General features: G+C 39.5%; 1 protein-coding gene across 1 annotated transcript in view; it reads left to right on the top strand.

Annotated features, from left to right (window-relative positions):
- The window catches only part of LOC131976915 (RNA-binding motif, single-stranded-interacting protein 3-like), a 142,311-nt gene that overhangs the window by 43,241 nt on the left and 81,909 nt on the right, over positions 1–17,161 (top strand). The window contains exon 3 of the mRNA XM_059340136.1: positions 9,277–9,335. Coding sequence (XP_059196119.1) covers positions 9,277–9,335 — 59 coding nt within the window. The remainder of the gene's footprint in view (positions 1–9,276; positions 9,336–17,161) is intronic.

Below are 17,161 nucleotides of genomic sequence, written 5' to 3' on the forward strand. Positions count from 1 at the left end.
TATAGACCAAAGTATGTGAGCATGCCAGTGCTGATGATGCCTTTAAAGAGACAGTTCACTCCAAAATCAAAAATACATATTTTTCGTCTCATATGTAGTGCTATTTATCAATTTGTTGGAGATATCGGTCATACAGATGTCAGCCTCATCTCAATATAATGGAACTAGATGCCAAAAGAGTACTTTGAAAAACTCAACAGTAATGTCTCTTTCCAGAAATCATGACCCGATTCCTCGGGATAATTGACAGACATTGTTGTGAGCAGTTTCATGTAAGAACTATTTTCTTTCAAACTACACAAGCCAAATGTATCACCAGGTAGAAGGAATTGTGCACACAGTCATGGATGAAAGGCTTGTGCTTGTGACAGTGTGAGATGTAAACACTGATTGCGTCCTCCTCGGCTGAGCTGCAACGCTGTTTTGCTAACAACGATATTAAACCACTGGTTAGAATATTATTATTATTGTCCATGAGTAGATGCACACTTCTCTCACCTCCACTGAAACAATGTAAATTGCTAAATAACACTATAGGCAAGAGGAAAAATATGTATTTTGGGCTGAACTGTCCTTTTTAAATTAGCATGCATGTATGACACTAGACGACAGCTTACCCTCACAGCATAACATCTAAGTGTATATGTTCTTCCTGATAATACTTTTACATTTGTAAAATATGTAGTTTTCCTAATTATTCCTTGACTGCAGTAACTTCAGCTGTTTGGTACTTGTTGTCTTCCTTGGTGCTAAATCCTGCACATTTAATTCCTAACTGTCCCCATGTGGACAAACAGAGTCAAAGCAGAATGTAATGCAAATTTTAAAAAAAACAACTCTCTGGTCTTGTTTGCCTCCAGCTATATCCTGATAGTATCGAATGTAATTGGATACTGATATATTGGGCTAAATATTCTGCAGGTAAGGGCTTTAAATGATCTCATCAACATGTCTAATTGATCTAATTGATTTTTGAACAAAGAAAAAGCTAGATAAAAATGAAATGTGAAGACTATAGCACACACACACACACACACACACACTCACCATACCTTGCCCTTCTGCGTGTCAGCTGCAGTTCAAGCCTGTTGTATTTCAGCTTGGCCCTGGAGGCGTTCTGGAGAAACAGGGTGAAAAATGGGGGCCAATAAAAGTTTCATTAGAGGCCCAGTCAGTGTGCCAAGTGGCCAGTAACATTTAGGAAAGGTCAGTGGGGGAGAGGGGGCAGTGTGTGCTGTTGGACAACAGTCTTTGCATTGGGTTTCCAACTCTCTGCGGCTTTCAGAAATAGACTGAATGGCAGTTTCCTGTCACTCACTGACATGACGTGCACGCATGCGCGCGTACACACACACAAACAGGCATTTCATTCATGCACACAGTTACAATGAAGAACGGAAGGACAGTCCCTTGACACTGACACACACACATATACACACACACTCTTTCAAATCAATGTCATCCTCATCCTTATTGTTACCAACCATGGCTTTTTTTTGTGCCAACCCGCCCACCAGCACCATCCTCCTATCCCTTCCCATTCTGTCATCCTCTTCATTTCCTCCCTCCATCCTTCTCTCTCTTTCACTGCCCCTCTCCCTCTATCCCTCACCCCCCTCTCTCTCTCTCTGTCTCTGTGCCAGTTCTCAGAGTGTCAGTGAAAAGTGCTGTTGTCAGCTGACATTTCCAATCACTCCCCCGGTCGCCCAAACTATGGACACACTTTTAACGTCTGGGGACAGAGCAGAACGTGAGCGGAATCTAAAGCAGAGCACAAGGGCAATTTCTCCCTCTCGCACCAGCTTTCACTCACACTTGTTGTCTCTCTGTCTCTCTCTTACTCCTACTAGTGACTCACTACCCTATCTATCTATCTATCTATCTATCTATCTATCTATCTATCTATCTATCTATCTATCTATCTATCTATCTATCTATCTATCTATCTGTCTGTCTCGTTTATCCTCAGCAGCTGAGTTCGAAATCCGCAAACGTGCTCCAAAAGCTTCAGAATGGCTGTAAATTTGACAAGCTTCAATGTGTTTGATGTTTTGGTAGCAGCTGATTGATGTGAAATGTGAACACTAGAAATAGCTTTCTACTCTGAAATGTCAAATCTGCTATTTCAAAGACACATTACATCTTTAATTATCTTACTGAGCAAATCTCAGTGGACAAGAATGAATTTAAGTAATATGCTCAAATCTTTTATCTTGAATTACTGTTGGTTATTGTCAATTTTTAAATATAAATATCTGTGGATTGACACACTGGTGCAAAGCCAGGATTTCCCAGTGAGATAGTAAATAATGACACAATTACTGTAAACAGTGTAGTGTGGCACTGTCATACTCTGCTACCGAGACAATGGGTTTTATTATTGAAAACCGTAATTAACAAAACACTCTCACCTCATGGTTTATATAGATGCTGTTGTGGAGATTTTGATTATATCAGCAGATTGACTTTGCCCAGTTGAATTGAATAGGTACATAAATTGCCATTTTCCTTACAAACCCAAAAACTATTTTGGAAGGAGAACATTTTTTTTTCTTTTCTCAAATATAGTATTTTTTTTTTATAAAATGAAGTGAAAGGCCCTGCAGACCATATGCTGGAAATTACGTGAGGTCCCCCAACTCTGCACCAGACTCCCACCAACTCTGCCTGAGAAATGTGAAATTTGTCACAGCCATAGAATGGTAAGAGAGTAAAACATCTCATACACAACACAACAAACAACAAAGACATTGAACTGTTGAACAGAAATTATACTGCTGTAACAGTCACAGTTCTTTGCAGTGTCAATGATAAACATAAAGATGGCTGCCACTCTGACCACCCTGCAATGTTGATTTAAATGGCAATGTCTGTTCTCATTCACACACCTTAAATACAACAACAGGAGTGGGAACTCCAGTGGGCACATGTCAAATAAACACAGTCAACAAAGGAGAAATGTTAAACATATTAGCTTCCATTATGAAGCTTCTCTACTGCAGAGTTTGTTGGACCCTAGGAGCATACTCAACCACATGAAAAACAAGTTATGTCTGACACTTTTTATTACTTTCTGGAACTGATGATTCAACATTCACACCCACTTTATTCAGTAATTGGCCTGATTTTCAGAGGTGAGAAAGTCAGCGGTTCTAACTTCTTCTCTAGCTTTCTTTCTTTATCAGTTAACATATATTTCTGAAACTTTTTGTTTATAACCAAGTCCAACTCTATGAGTGCCTTGCAGAAGAGTCTGAAAGCATGCTCCGATTCCCCCATTTGAACTATAATGGAATCTCGTTCCTATCTGTGATGGCCGACTTTTCACCCTGCCTTTGAACGTGGCCGTTTGGAACAGCTATAAACATTTCTGATACCGTCAGAAGACACATTGTGCAGAGTACTTCTTTTAATCATAACCCGACTCTTAGGGTCAACAGTTATGATCTTTTGCCAACAATCTGGTGTTGTCACACATAATTTCACTTTAATTACATTGGTACAAAGATGCTATATTTAGGACCCTAAATGGAGAAGGTATTGAGCTCTCTGAAGAGTTATGGCCAGCGATGTAGTGGAGATTAAACTCATCTAAACTCAATTTACCCTCCATTGTGTTTGAAATAGAGTAATACCCAGCTGTTTGGTCTGACATAAATCTTTATGGCTATGGTTCAGCTCTAACCCAGTGTTATCAGATGAAAGGAAAATAAGGATAAGAAAGTAAAAAATATCAACTCATTTTTTCTTTTAAAATAAAATGGCTTTTGGGTATACACGTGATTGTTTACCTTATTATGGCCACACATTTGTTTAGTTTCCCCACTTTATTATACTGCTGTTATAATACCTAACTGCACCACCTAAACTGAGTGCCTTGCGGCTACGGATTTAAACTTCACAGAAAGCTCTTTTGGCAGATGAATCTAATGTTTTAGTGACATCAAGCCATCTTATCTGAATTCACAGCACATTGCCTTTGCATTATGGAATCACTCTGGGACTTCATTTCTTTATAGTGCCTGAACATGTAAAACTGCATATGGGCAATGAATTTGAAGAGTTCTGAAGCACTGCACTTTCTCAGTCCCTCCCTCTGTGTTTGTCTGAGTCTAACTGGCAGAGAGGGGGAAAATGAGGGAAGTGCAAGAGACAAGACAGCTGCATTGGATCCCCAATTAGGGGATACCACACACAGAGACCGACCTGCGTGTACGCTCATGCATGCACACCCACACACACTCATACACATACGCCCCGTCAGACAGAACATGCACAATTTACAAATACACATATACATAATGTATAGATACACTCAGAGACATCCTGGAGAGATGTAGACGTGATGCATGTGTGTGTGTTTGTGTGTGTGTGTGTGGGTGTAAGTGGCAACTGTGCTTCAGTAGACATCAAACGGTGAGCATCCATAGGCTGACGGTGCTCCACAAGGAAATGAAAACACAGATCTGACGCTGTGGGGGCCCTCTGAGGACTGTCATTAACACTTCACACACACAGATACAGCCAGGGTGCACACAGATTGTGTCAAGCCTGCCAAAATCTGGGTGCACTGAGATTTCGCGTTGACATTCCTCCTTAAATCTCGACAGTCTGGAAAATATTGTCAATTTCAGCGGTCTCCCTGTTCTTTGTGTATCGCATTTCTTGGTGGAAAAACAAAATCAAAAGTTTGGTTTTGGCAAAGATTCTAAGGAGTTTCCATGTGTTGAAGAAGACGCGTTAAGTCATACTAAAAGGTCTTATCTGGCTGTTTTGTGGGGTTTTGTAGTATTTGTACAAAGCCAAAGAAAATGGAGCGTGTGAGGCTAGCCAGCTACTCCTGGTGAGTACTTTATGATGTAAAAACAACTTTTTGCCAAAATGCAGATGCTTCTGCTGGGTTAGGAGTTATGTAAATACAGAAAATGCTATGAATTTGAAGGATTTCACTCCAAAGCCTGAAAGCAAACAACACAGGAAAAGTGTAGAATCGACTTATTTTCATTCCCTCAGCAGTTACAGGATCACATCTTCTGTTGAATATTGTATTAGAGTCACCGATGTTTTTCAAGTATAAGCTCGGCTGTGGGAATCAACTGAGCAGACTGAAAATAAACTTTCAGTACTAACATTCTGTATATACAATGAGCTCGATCGATATATTGTGGATTTTTAATGGGCCGATATTGTCCTATCAAAGACATAACAGTATATAATGTTATCTGCATATACTGTATGTAGTCAGATGTGCAGATAAAAAAAAAAAAAACTTTTTTAACAGAATATATTATGTAGAAAACAATGCTTGGGATCATTGAGAAATGGTGTAAACTATTTTATTTTTAGTTATTCTTTGTTTAAATTGTCAGAAATAGGTTGACAGTGAACATACATTACTGATGTTTATTTAGCTATTTTTATCTCATTTATTTAATTATTATAAGGACAGGCACATAAATGAACATTGCTGTAAATGTGCCAGTGTTAGTCAGTTGCACAAGTTCCAACTGCAGCTCAAAAATTTCACTACATCGGCCGCCATATCAGTAATCTGTGCATTTTTTCCCCCTTTAAATCAGTATCGGTGGCAAAAATCCCATATTTATAAAACAGTGAAGACATTTGGCTCTACCTTTGGTTTCAATCACTTCGTCAAGCATGTTGGAATATTTCTCCACTGTTGCTTCACACTTCTCTCCCGTTATGGACTCTTTAGTCATGATTTGCATCCAGTGGAAACAAATGACATACTCCCATCCCATTGAGAACAGATTCACTCACTGTTTCTCTGGCACATTGCAGAGTAATGGAATAAGGAGGTGCTAACCCTAACCATCTGGCTCCTTGGAGTCCTTTCTTGTTATGTTGTAACTATTTGAATAGTTTTTATAAGTGTCTCGTGTGTCACTGCCGTTGGGTCAAGTATTGGTCGATGTTATTTCAACTAGCTCCAGCTTCTGCTGGAATCGATGAAAGGGTTCCAGTTGGGACTTTAAAACAGAACAGGACATTCTGCACTTTTCCTCTGCGCTCATTCCATGCTCTCCTCTGCCTCCTTACTTCATCATCTGATCTATTATCAATACTTTCCTCCATTTCTTCACCGCAATAGCAGATTGCCGTAGCTGTCTGGATGAAATTGAATTTTACCACTGAATCAAGTCCAGAAGGAGACTCCATTTTGGATGGCGCAGTGTTGTTGTAATTTGACATTTCCCCAAGGCCATGGTGTCATCCCTCTCTCTCCTCTCCTTTCCTCCTCTTCTATTGTTTTCAGTGTGGCTGAATTGTGTAACTAGAGAATGAACAGGTGGATTTATACTTTTACATCACACACATTGATCTGAAGATAACACACTCACAAAAAAGGACACACTTTAGGTCTCTACTGTGTTTGTTTTTCAAGATTCATAATGTGTCAGACCAGGTACCCCTCTCTTTGTCTTTCTCAATCTTTCTTTCTCACACACACACACACACACACACACACACACACACACACACACAAACACACAAACAGACGAACAAACACGTCTGGAAATGTTTCACTTTTCTGCCGGGAAAAACAACCTGCCAAAACACCGATGGTGCATGAGATCTTTGTCATGCATTCAAACTCACTCACACATGCACTGTAGGTGTTTACACTCACACACTGACACACACACACCAAGTTTGAATCACACTGAGGCAGAAGTCAACAAAGAACTGGGTAATGCCAGATGGTGTGTGTAATGTGTGTGATTACCGCTTTGGTGTTTTTGATCTGCAATGTTGCCTTGCGTGTGCGTCTGCATGTGTGTTTGTCTTTGCGTATATGTGTGGGCGATTAGTCCTGCCTTGTTTTTTCAGTATTTTTTTACGTCTGCAACAGTTGGATTGCTCCCCGAACCTCAGGCCAAAGACCTTGTTTACCACCAGCCATGACTTTGTAAAAAAAAAAACACCCGGACAAACATTAGATTTGATTCTAGCCTGTCACAATCGGCGGATTTGTAAATGCCTTAAAATATCTTAAATTGCAGAGAAATGTGTGAAAATTGTGCATTGTCTGAAAAAAGCAGTGATTTTCTCTCTACCAATTTCAAGATCATAAGCTGCTCAGCTGTCGTGTTATGTGTGATAGCAGCCTTTTAAAGCCTTTTGTCTGTCTTTATTTCTAAAGTCTCCTGTCCCAATAGAGTTTGATGTGAAGCTGTCAGGCGAGCTAGTCTCTGTTCTCTTCTTCTCACTGACAGAAGCAGTTGGCTGACAGAGACTCTCCTGATGGTGACAACTAAATGATCTCTTCTTTATTAAACACCTCTTACTATCTCCCTATCGCTCCCTGACTACCTCGCTTCCTCCTCGCCTTCAGTGTCTCTTTTTATCTTTTGACTGACTGCTCTCCCTCTCCTCATCTATTTCTCATTCCTCCGAGTCTCTCTCTCCTCCTCCCCTCGCTTTATTCACCCTCTCGGCTCGTAACCTCCCACACTGTATCTTTCCGCTGATTTCTCTATCCTTTCTGTCTCCCTGCGAGTTGTCTCTCTGTTTTTCTCTAAAAGGGAAGAGGGAATATGCTTCCATCCCTCACCTGTGGCCATCAGCCAGTCAGCTAGCCAGTCAGCCAGCTTGTCAGTCTGTCAATCTGCTTGATAGTCACTCAGGCAGCCAGTCAGTCATTGTGCAGCAGTGTTAAAACATTAATTAAAAAGTCTCATCCACAGAGCTAGGCAGTGATCCAGGCTGATCTCAGCGATCCAAGCTTTTCTGTCTCAGTCCTTTTTCTCCCTCTCCCCCCTCCTCTCCGTCTCTTTTTTCCCTCTCTCCTCATACCTTTCCAGCCTCTTTCTCAGTTTTCTGTTTTCGCGCCCTGCTCTTTCTAGGAGGACTGAAAGACTGGGCAGATAAGAAACATTATTAACTTCTCTCTGAGAACAGAGAGCGGGAGAATAGAAGTGGGATGGAGGGGAAAATAAGGGAAGAAGACAAAGAGAGAGGCAGAGGTGTCAAACGTAAGAAAGAGAGTAAGGTAGCGAACCGGACAGACATTAAAAGTTGGCAGAGAGAACAGATAGGGAGAGGTATGGAGGTTGTCTGTCTCTCTTATAGGCCCTCCAAGCAGGATTGTGTGCCATACAGATGTCTAGTTATTATCATCATTTATGAGACAGGACTGTGTCTGTCCTGAAGCCTGTGTTTGAGATTTGAAACAGATAAGGACAGAATAGAAGAAAATAGAGAAAAGTCTCTTGCAGACTGCCAAAGTAACTGTGTTTTTTAAATCAGACATTATATTTTATGTGAATTTAATTTAATTTTCTCCTCTTGAATGAAAGATCTTTAAAGTTTTACCTAAGCATATTGTAATAAAGGAGCAGAGGCATCATTTCTTGAATTCAGACACAACTTTCTTCTACTAACGCACAGTGGTGCTTTGAGTTTACTGCTAATACTGGGCAATACTGGCAAAATGCTTACTTTGATGGGAGTGTATTTGTGCTCCCAGGATCTAATGTCCCCTTATCTTATGTTCTTAGCAATGTTTACCTCTATGACAAATGGGCAATGTATGTTTCCTTTGGTCAAATTAACCCACCTACAACTAATGGCATGCTGATGTTACACAATTTGAAACCTACACCTTCAAATGTGTGGGTTTTGGGTTAACCCTAACCCTGCGAAGATAGCCCTTAGCAAAAAAACTTAACACTAAGAGACAAAGGACTATGGGAGCATAGGGATGATCCTACTATAAAAATGCTGCTGTTTATCAAAAATAGTGTTTCCCAAATTTCACCATCTCAGTTTATCATGTCAGCATGATAACATTTGTTGATTAAATAAATAATAAACCCAAAGGGGATGCGTTTACAAAAAGCTGGTCACAAATACAGAGATTATTGGCATTTGTTTAACTTTGATGATGGCTTTAGATGAAAAGTTAACTGAACTACAATTCATCCTGTGGGGAAAATGAATGTCTGCACCAAAGTTCATGCCAACCCATCCAGTAATTATCAAGGCACTTCACTCAAATGCACAAATTCAAACCTCATGGTGACACTAGATAAAAATCAAGGGATCACAAAGCGATTCATCCTCTGGGGATCATGAATGTCTGTACAACATTTCATAGCAATCAAGTTGTTGAAATGTTTTGGACCAGAGAGGTGGATTGATATAATGAAATACTGACATGGAGCCAGCAGCATTCACAAGACTCAAAGAACTACCAGTATTACTCCAACTGTTAAAATGGCTAATCAGAATATTTCTTTGTTATTTTTACAGATATGGGAAGATTGTGTCAACAAAGGCCATCCTGGACAAGAACACCAATCAATGCAAAGGTGAGTGAGAATCCATTGACTTTGAGTGGGGTTATCTGTAGCCCAGCAAAGTAATGCTATACCTCACACACTCAGATTTTGCTTGGGATTTAAGTCTGGAAAACATCAGTTGAGAGTTGATTAAACTTGGCAGCTTGCAGGCAGACCAATCAGTGCAGTCAGGAAAGTAGTTTTGTTGGTATATATTCCTTCCTCTTGTATTTGCATGCCCAATTAATCAATGCCCAGCATTTTTGACAAAAATGTCAGAGTACAGTGTGACGTCAAATTACTTCATCTTCAACTTGTGTTGTGTGTGCTGTTGCACATGGTCCATGTGTTTATCTCAGTATTCCGTGTTTAGCTATGTGTTAAGGATGTGTTGTTAAATTGTATACAACACAAAAGTATCGACTGCCATAATGACCATGTCATCCTTTAATCTATCTAAATGATGCACTGCTAGAGTACCTTTATTCAGTTTTACTTCTCTGTGATGATGATGATGATTTCAGGATTGCACTCTAATGATACTCAAAGCAAAGCGGCTTTTGAAAGCAAGATGTTGCCATTGTTGGCATTGGCCAAATCAAAACGGAGGACACCGCACAATAGCCACAATGTGTTTCAAATAGTCTCTGTGGTGAATGAGGCTCGCTCAAGTGTCTTCTGATGAGGGTCTGCCTGATTGTTGGAGTGGTTTGAACAAAGCACTAATCAATATGATTGTAGACGTCTGCTTTTGAAGAGGCACACAAGAGTATGTGTTCAGCATGATTGCTGCTCATCTGCCAGGGCTGTACTCAAAGGTATACTGACATGGTTTAGGACAACAGCACAAATGCCCTGTAATCAGCGCGTCAGCTTCAATAGTTTGAGTGAAGGAAAAGCCAGTCTGATTGATAGCGATGGCAGAGATGTTGAAATTCTAAGACTTCATCTGCCGTGATTGCTCAGGATAAAATATTTTGAGTAAATGATTGGATTGCCTGTCTTAACATAATAACGGGAACACCAAACTTCATTGAATTTCCCCTGAAAACTATTTTACTTTAGTCATAATCTTGGATATTTTTTAAATAGCCACTTATTTAAATCTTTCAAACTTCATCATTCCAGTACCTGCTTTGGCATCGCATAATCAAATACTGCTTTGAGCTCTCAAAGCATATTGAAATGCCTGTCCTGACATCATTACAGCACAGCCGAAGGGATGGAAGAAGATTCTATAAACCCGGTGATAATTATCAGTTATTCTTCCATTTTCTCAACTCATTAAATTTTTTCATTGCTGTTACTCGAAAACGAGTTAAAAAAACTGATTCAGTACAGCCTCAGTGCTTCAGCTCGTGATTATTATGTTTTCCAATTATGGCTTCATGCTTCTTTTTAGTATAATTCACAAGTGGAAAATAATATCTGTTTTATTTAAGATCACATTGCATCTGAAAAGGCCCATTTATATGCAGTGCTTACAAATTAAACCAAACTTAATCTGCTTTAAAGTTGTGATATTCTATATTTGTTTTACTGTTAACACCTCCCATGGATAGATTATCTTACCAACAAGTATTGCTCATGTAGCAAAAGCCAGGTACAGCAAGTTTGCTCTGTTCTCCAAAAACTATATATATATTAATAAATATATTAATGAGCCACACTGTTACTGGGTAACATATTCCTTCATTCTAATGGACGTGGGCATTGTAGTTTATTTGGAGTCAGTCCCAGATAGTTCTGCTGCCATGAATACTCACTAGAGCATGAAATAATCTTCTGCATCCAAAAATAGTCCTCAACAGATAAACTGATTACTCCTGTTAAAGTAATGTTTGCCAACAATGAGAATGCCCAGCAATATGAGGCAATATTAAGCACTTTTCTAAAATGTAACAATACATTTTTTTGGTACATATGATCGCTGCTCGCATCTTGTAAAAGGCTGCAGTTTCCGTGGATTTATGTTGTAAAACCACTGACCTTAGGTCAAGGGTAAAACACTTCTGGAAAGGCATTATAAAAGACTAAATAAATGTACTTAAAGGCTGGAAGTGAAGTTACAAGAGTCATCTGACTCAGTGGCGGTTCTAAACCAGTTTTACTGTGGGGGCCAAGGAGGGGCCAGTGTTTAATCAGAGGGGCGCATTAAAAAAAGATGATAAAGACGACAAAGATGATATTTGAGCATTCAAAACCTTTATTTTAGCTAATTGAAAAATCTAATTTAAGTATATTTGGAAGACACAAATACATTGATTGAAACAATGAGACAGACTCACCAACAATAACAGTTATTTTTGTACGAGTGACATTTCTCATTTTTGTGCTTTTATTTTGAAAGTGCAGTACAGTGAGAATTATCTTTGTATATAAATATATATATATATATATATATATATATATATATATATACACACACACACACACACACAAACTTTTATTGCACAATTTAACTATTATACAATGTACACATTCTGGATTCCTTTTGTCTACAATGAGAGTAGTGTAGAACCGCCACTGATCTGACTGCCGCAGGTTACGTAAAAAACATAAGCTACGTTAAAAAATATGATTCACGTAACTTAAGTCAAAAATCGTTTACTTCCGTTTTTCACACGGGTTGTGAACCCCTTCTTCCTGGCTGAAAGTCTGCCACTTGTTTGAAGGAACAAGGAATCTGCCCTTTTCAACTTCGCTTGGCTGTCAATCAAAACTACGTCAGCAAGATGGCGGTGGACGCATTACAGCCGACAGTGAAATACAGAGACAGCTCGTTTTTCGCTGCCTGTACAAACGACTATTTTTGACGTTTTTGAGGGAAGAACAGGCTGCTGGGTCCAGACCTTTGAATCCTTCACTCCACATTGTTGACTAATATATGTATATGAAACGGATGGGACCAACACCATCGTCAAGCTGCCGTCAAGCTGTCTGCCAGAATCATCATTATCATCTCGGAAACTTTCAGTTATGGCCTCACTTTTCGAGCTGCTGAACGATGTTCTTGAGTGTGGTATGACCCCATTGATTAACAAATTTATTTTACATAGACTTCTCAGCATCACCAAACATCTAACACTTTAAAAAATATTTGTAGAAATTACAGTAAAACACTGTCAAATTGCATGAGAAATAGGGCGTAAAATAAAAAATTGCATATCACCGTAACAGACACTTTCAATTACCGTAAATCAAGGAATAGTACAAAACTTTTGAAAACAGTTTTACTGCAAAATATAAAGCAATTCATGTAAAATTAATGGAGACATACCATAATGTCACAAGGACACAAGTACCCTAAAAACAACAGGAATATTCAGTCTAAATTAGTTTTTGATCGTATTTACATTTAAATTTACAGTAGAAAACTCACTCACTTTTTTTTTACGGTAAAATTCTGGCAACCACAGCTGCCGGTATTTTACCGTAAATTAAACAAAACATTTTTTTACAGTGTAGTTCCACTTAAAATGACGTTAGATTCAGGAGGATACGTTGGTCTCTACTGATTGGTCAGGAGATTTCAACCCCCTTCCCCATGGAAATTGGTCAGAATGGAACAAATGTCAGACTGCAGATGGAAATGGAGTGTAACGAGCTGACAATTCTGTCTGATATAAGGCAAGCTCTGTGCACACAAGACGACACCGCGGGCTATATTTTGACGAACCCAACTGTGCCACCACATCACAGTCAAGTGAGTCAGGAGTGTGCCAAACACACTTTTTATAATGTGGTGGCCAGGCTCCCTTGGTGCACCTGTGGCACACTTTGGCACAAGGTTGGATCAGAAAGAACACATTATTTTGGGTGGGTGTGTTAGAGGCTGTGACAACCATGGGGGGTCACATTCACTACTTTCACCCCCTTTAATCACAGAGCTCACCCGGTCATGACACGCTGACAGTTTGAGACTCCTGTGGAGAGTTTTCCTCAGACAAACCGTATTAATGTCTGGGACTTGGGAAGGAAATTATTTATTTAAAGTTAAGTTTCGACCAAACAGACAGTTCTATTGCATTGTGCTGCTTTTCACTGCCACACATCTATCTGTACTGTAATTAAAATGTTTAGCAGCAGATTTGCCGTGCGTAATTGTGGCTTGACAGTGACATCAACACTTCAGTGAGAGACTGCAGATGGAACAGATACCTGCAGAATTTAATTAATGCCATAAGCGCTGGTTGAAAAATCTGCATTATGATGTTTAAGAATAATCACACACACTACAAAACAAATTACCCATGGTGACAAGAAAAATAGGACAATTACATTTTGGATGAAGACCAACCTGTTTAATGTAACATTCATTAAAATTAAAGCAGTCGTCAATTATTATTTGACTCAAACATAGTTTAACCATTTCATATATGCTACTTCAGTACACATTATGAACAAATATTAACCAGACCGTTGCAGAAAATTGCAGGACTAGCCATATACTCAGTTTCAGTCTCACATTGTGTATGTGTGTTTCTTGCCACTGGATATGGAACTGTATATACTCCAATATGCTTTTTCTTCTGTTTAATATGCAAGCTGATATATGCAGCTGTAAATGTATTCTTATTATTTAATGCACAGAATACTTAGAATACAGCAGCTGCATCTACAGCTGCATAGGCGGTTTCTATAGGCCTTGGCCCTCATCAGCAATTTCACTGCTTGTGATGTAGACTTCATACATCTCTCAGCCAGTTGTTAACTCACAATGAAGGAGTTTCATTATCAGGCGGCCATTAGAATGCCTTACAACCGGATAAGTGTTGGTTTGATTGCAGAGGCATTCAGTGGGGACAAGATAAGTGCTTAGCGTGACTAAGAGAGTACAAATTGGCACAGAGAGTTCTCTTGGAAAGGGAGGGATGGATGGGAGGAGGCACAGGGAGGTGGAGGGAGGGGGTAAAAATAACCTGGGGCTGACAGAAAAAGAAGGGGACCCCTTGAAACTGATGATTTAGCAGACAGCCTCCTCTTTTCAGGAAGATTCTGCAGAGAGGGAAGAGAGAGCATGACAGACAAAGAGACAGGTAAATAAATAAAGTCTTCTTGCCTTCGCAGTCTGTGGGGATGGTGTTCGATTAGTTTGTACGCAGCTGTTGTCATGTGACAGCCTTGCGATCCTGATTTTCTTTTTTGTGGTCGTTTGAAATTTGATGATTCCCAGGCTTTTAAACCCCCTTCGAGCCCTGTTCAATATTTGCAAGGCTTCTACGCTTCTTTGTCCCTGAGAAGTCGATGTTTCTCTCTGGAACAATATGTAAATGTATTAATATATGATGCAGATATATTAAAATGGTAGCCCCAAAAAAAACCACTATCCTGAGAGTTACTGTTTGATGCATTGTCATTTCAAGGAAAAAAGAAAGCAAAACTTTTGCTTTGTTCTTTGAAATAATATAAAGATTTTCTTTGTATAGTCTTCAGCTTTGTAGCGGGCTCAATGTTAAATACACTGACAGTTTTCTAGTTAGCAGTGTGGGAGCTCTGGGGGAGGGAGAGGGCACAGAGCACAGGATGGAGGAAGGAAGGGAGAGGAAACCACTTTAGATTGTAAAGGATTTCCATTTCCCAAAGACAAGCACCCTCCCTCTCACTGTCTCCATGTCTCCTGCCTTTTCTCCGCCTCCCTCCCTCCCTCCTGTTTTTCATCTCATTCTTTCTCTCTCTTTTCTGTCTGCCACTCTCTCTGTCTCTCCCCCCAACTCACTGCCTCCCCCCATTCCTCCTTTGCTCCATCTCTCTCTCTCCTTTTCCCTCTGTACTCGGTTTAGCCCATTCTAATGGCCCAAGGCCAGGAACTCTGGGAGCTCAGGAGATTAGATGGGAGCTGTGTGTGTGTGTGTGTGTGTTTGTGTGTGTGTGTGTGTGTGTGTGTGTGTGTGTGTGTGTGTGTGTATGTGAGTACTTGTGTTTATCTATGCTTCCATCTGTGTCTTTGAGCGCACATATGAGTGTGTATTCACATGGGAGGGCGCTTCGTATTAAAATGTTTTTTTTTAATTTTCATTCACGAGTGAAATATTTGTCAGGCCTGACTGAGCAAGATGAATTTTCATCTCTTTGTCATCATAAGGCCACAGATGGGAGGGACAGGGCACAAATGAGAAGGATTACATAATTCAGAGATATAATTTTTCATTCTTCTGTTCTCTGGAAATATCCTTATCATCATGTCTAGAAGAGCTATCAGTTACATCCTCATGAGATGAGAGTTTCCACTCAGCTAAAGAGGGTAAGTTTTAGTGTACAGGTGATATCAAAATGTACAAATGACATGTTTTGCAGAAGTGTGACGGAACGATTTGGGAAACTGTCCATCAGCTCGGAAAGGCAGACATCTGCTCACACACTCAATAAGCTTCCACTCAGCTGAAGTGTCCTTGAGCAAGACAATGAATCCCTGCCAGCTCCTGGGGTGTGCTCTGTCGCTGATACTTGACCTCTGACCTCCCTGGAGGGAGGGGCTAATACATTTTCAGAGACATGTTGCTCCTTGAGTGATGAATATAGTCAAAGCAAATGGCACATTTCAAGGCTGATGTCCTGTCATACCCAACGTGTCAATGAGATGAGCACTTGGAGAATAAATGTCTTTATCGCTCATGGCTGTAGAGTGGTGAATGGTGTCTGGCTATAGGTGTTTTTCTTCCCAGGACTAATATATGTGCAGGGCTAAGCTAGATTACTTTCCAGCATACAACAATGCAATGTGTTATTTTCTTTTTATAGGAGATCATGTATAGGGCTCCTGAGATAGAGACTTAATTTTCTGGTTCTGTAAGCACACATTTATTATGAGCTACACAGTTGATCATTAAAACACTGTAAACAGAGAAGCTCCATGAAGTAGCTCTTGGTAACGTTGCAGATTAAAGTCTCAAGCCTCTAGTTTGATGTCCATAAACAGGCGCAATCAAGCTGCTTTTCACTGTACAGAATCTCCTTAAAGTAGCAACATAAATCAAGTTGGGTTCAACTTTAAAAAACAACTGCATTGAAGCTGTACACATATGCTAATATACAAAACACTACCTCTAGTATTATACTGACACCCTGTGAGAAAAATACTGTAGATTCACAGTATATACTGTACAGTATTAGCTAAATAAAACAAACAAAATATACTCATAATTTATCAATAAAGTACTGATTGACAGAGTAATTTAGTGGTTATAGTTATGATCTAAATAGCATAATTAATCATTAATTATTATATCAAAGTACTCATAAGGATACCCTTTGTTTAGTGTAGTTTATATTTTTAGCCTCTGCAAAATCATAACTCTCTACATTGTGAATGGATCTAAATAATTGAACACAGGCTATTACGGCCACAGGTTACTGATGGTGAGAAATATGTAATTTTATTTGCACACCTGCTGTATCAGGGAACCCCTTGCTGCCCTCATAACACAGAAATATAATAATCCATAATGAATTTCATGCTTAATTATTACAAAGGAGGAAATGGAAGTGTTAAATAAACTGCTTAATAAATGAATTACTCCAAGTGAGACAATTAGTAAGTGTCACAGTGCTGTCAAGGAGTTTTATGCACTCGTAAATATGATTTGTTTTGTTTTTGAGTGTGAGCGTCTGTGGCTCAGGTGGTAGAGTGGTTGTCCAGCAATTGGAAGGTCGTTGGTTTGATCCCTGGCAGTGGCTGCACCAGTCTAAATGTTAAAATATTCTTGGACCTCAAATTTCTGTTTACATTGCTGATGGCCACTTGTGTATGAATGTGTGTGTGAATGTTGACTTTTAGTGTAAAAGCACTTTGAGTGGCCGCTTAAGACTAGAAAATTGCGATACAATTGCAGTCCATTTACCATTTGCTGATATGA

The sequence above is a fragment of the Centropristis striata genome, chromosome 8, assembly GCF_030273125.1.
Source record: "Centropristis striata isolate RG_2023a ecotype Rhode Island chromosome 8, C.striata_1.0, whole genome shotgun sequence".
Classification (NCBI taxonomy): domain Eukaryota; kingdom Metazoa; phylum Chordata; class Actinopteri; order Perciformes; family Serranidae; genus Centropristis; species Centropristis striata.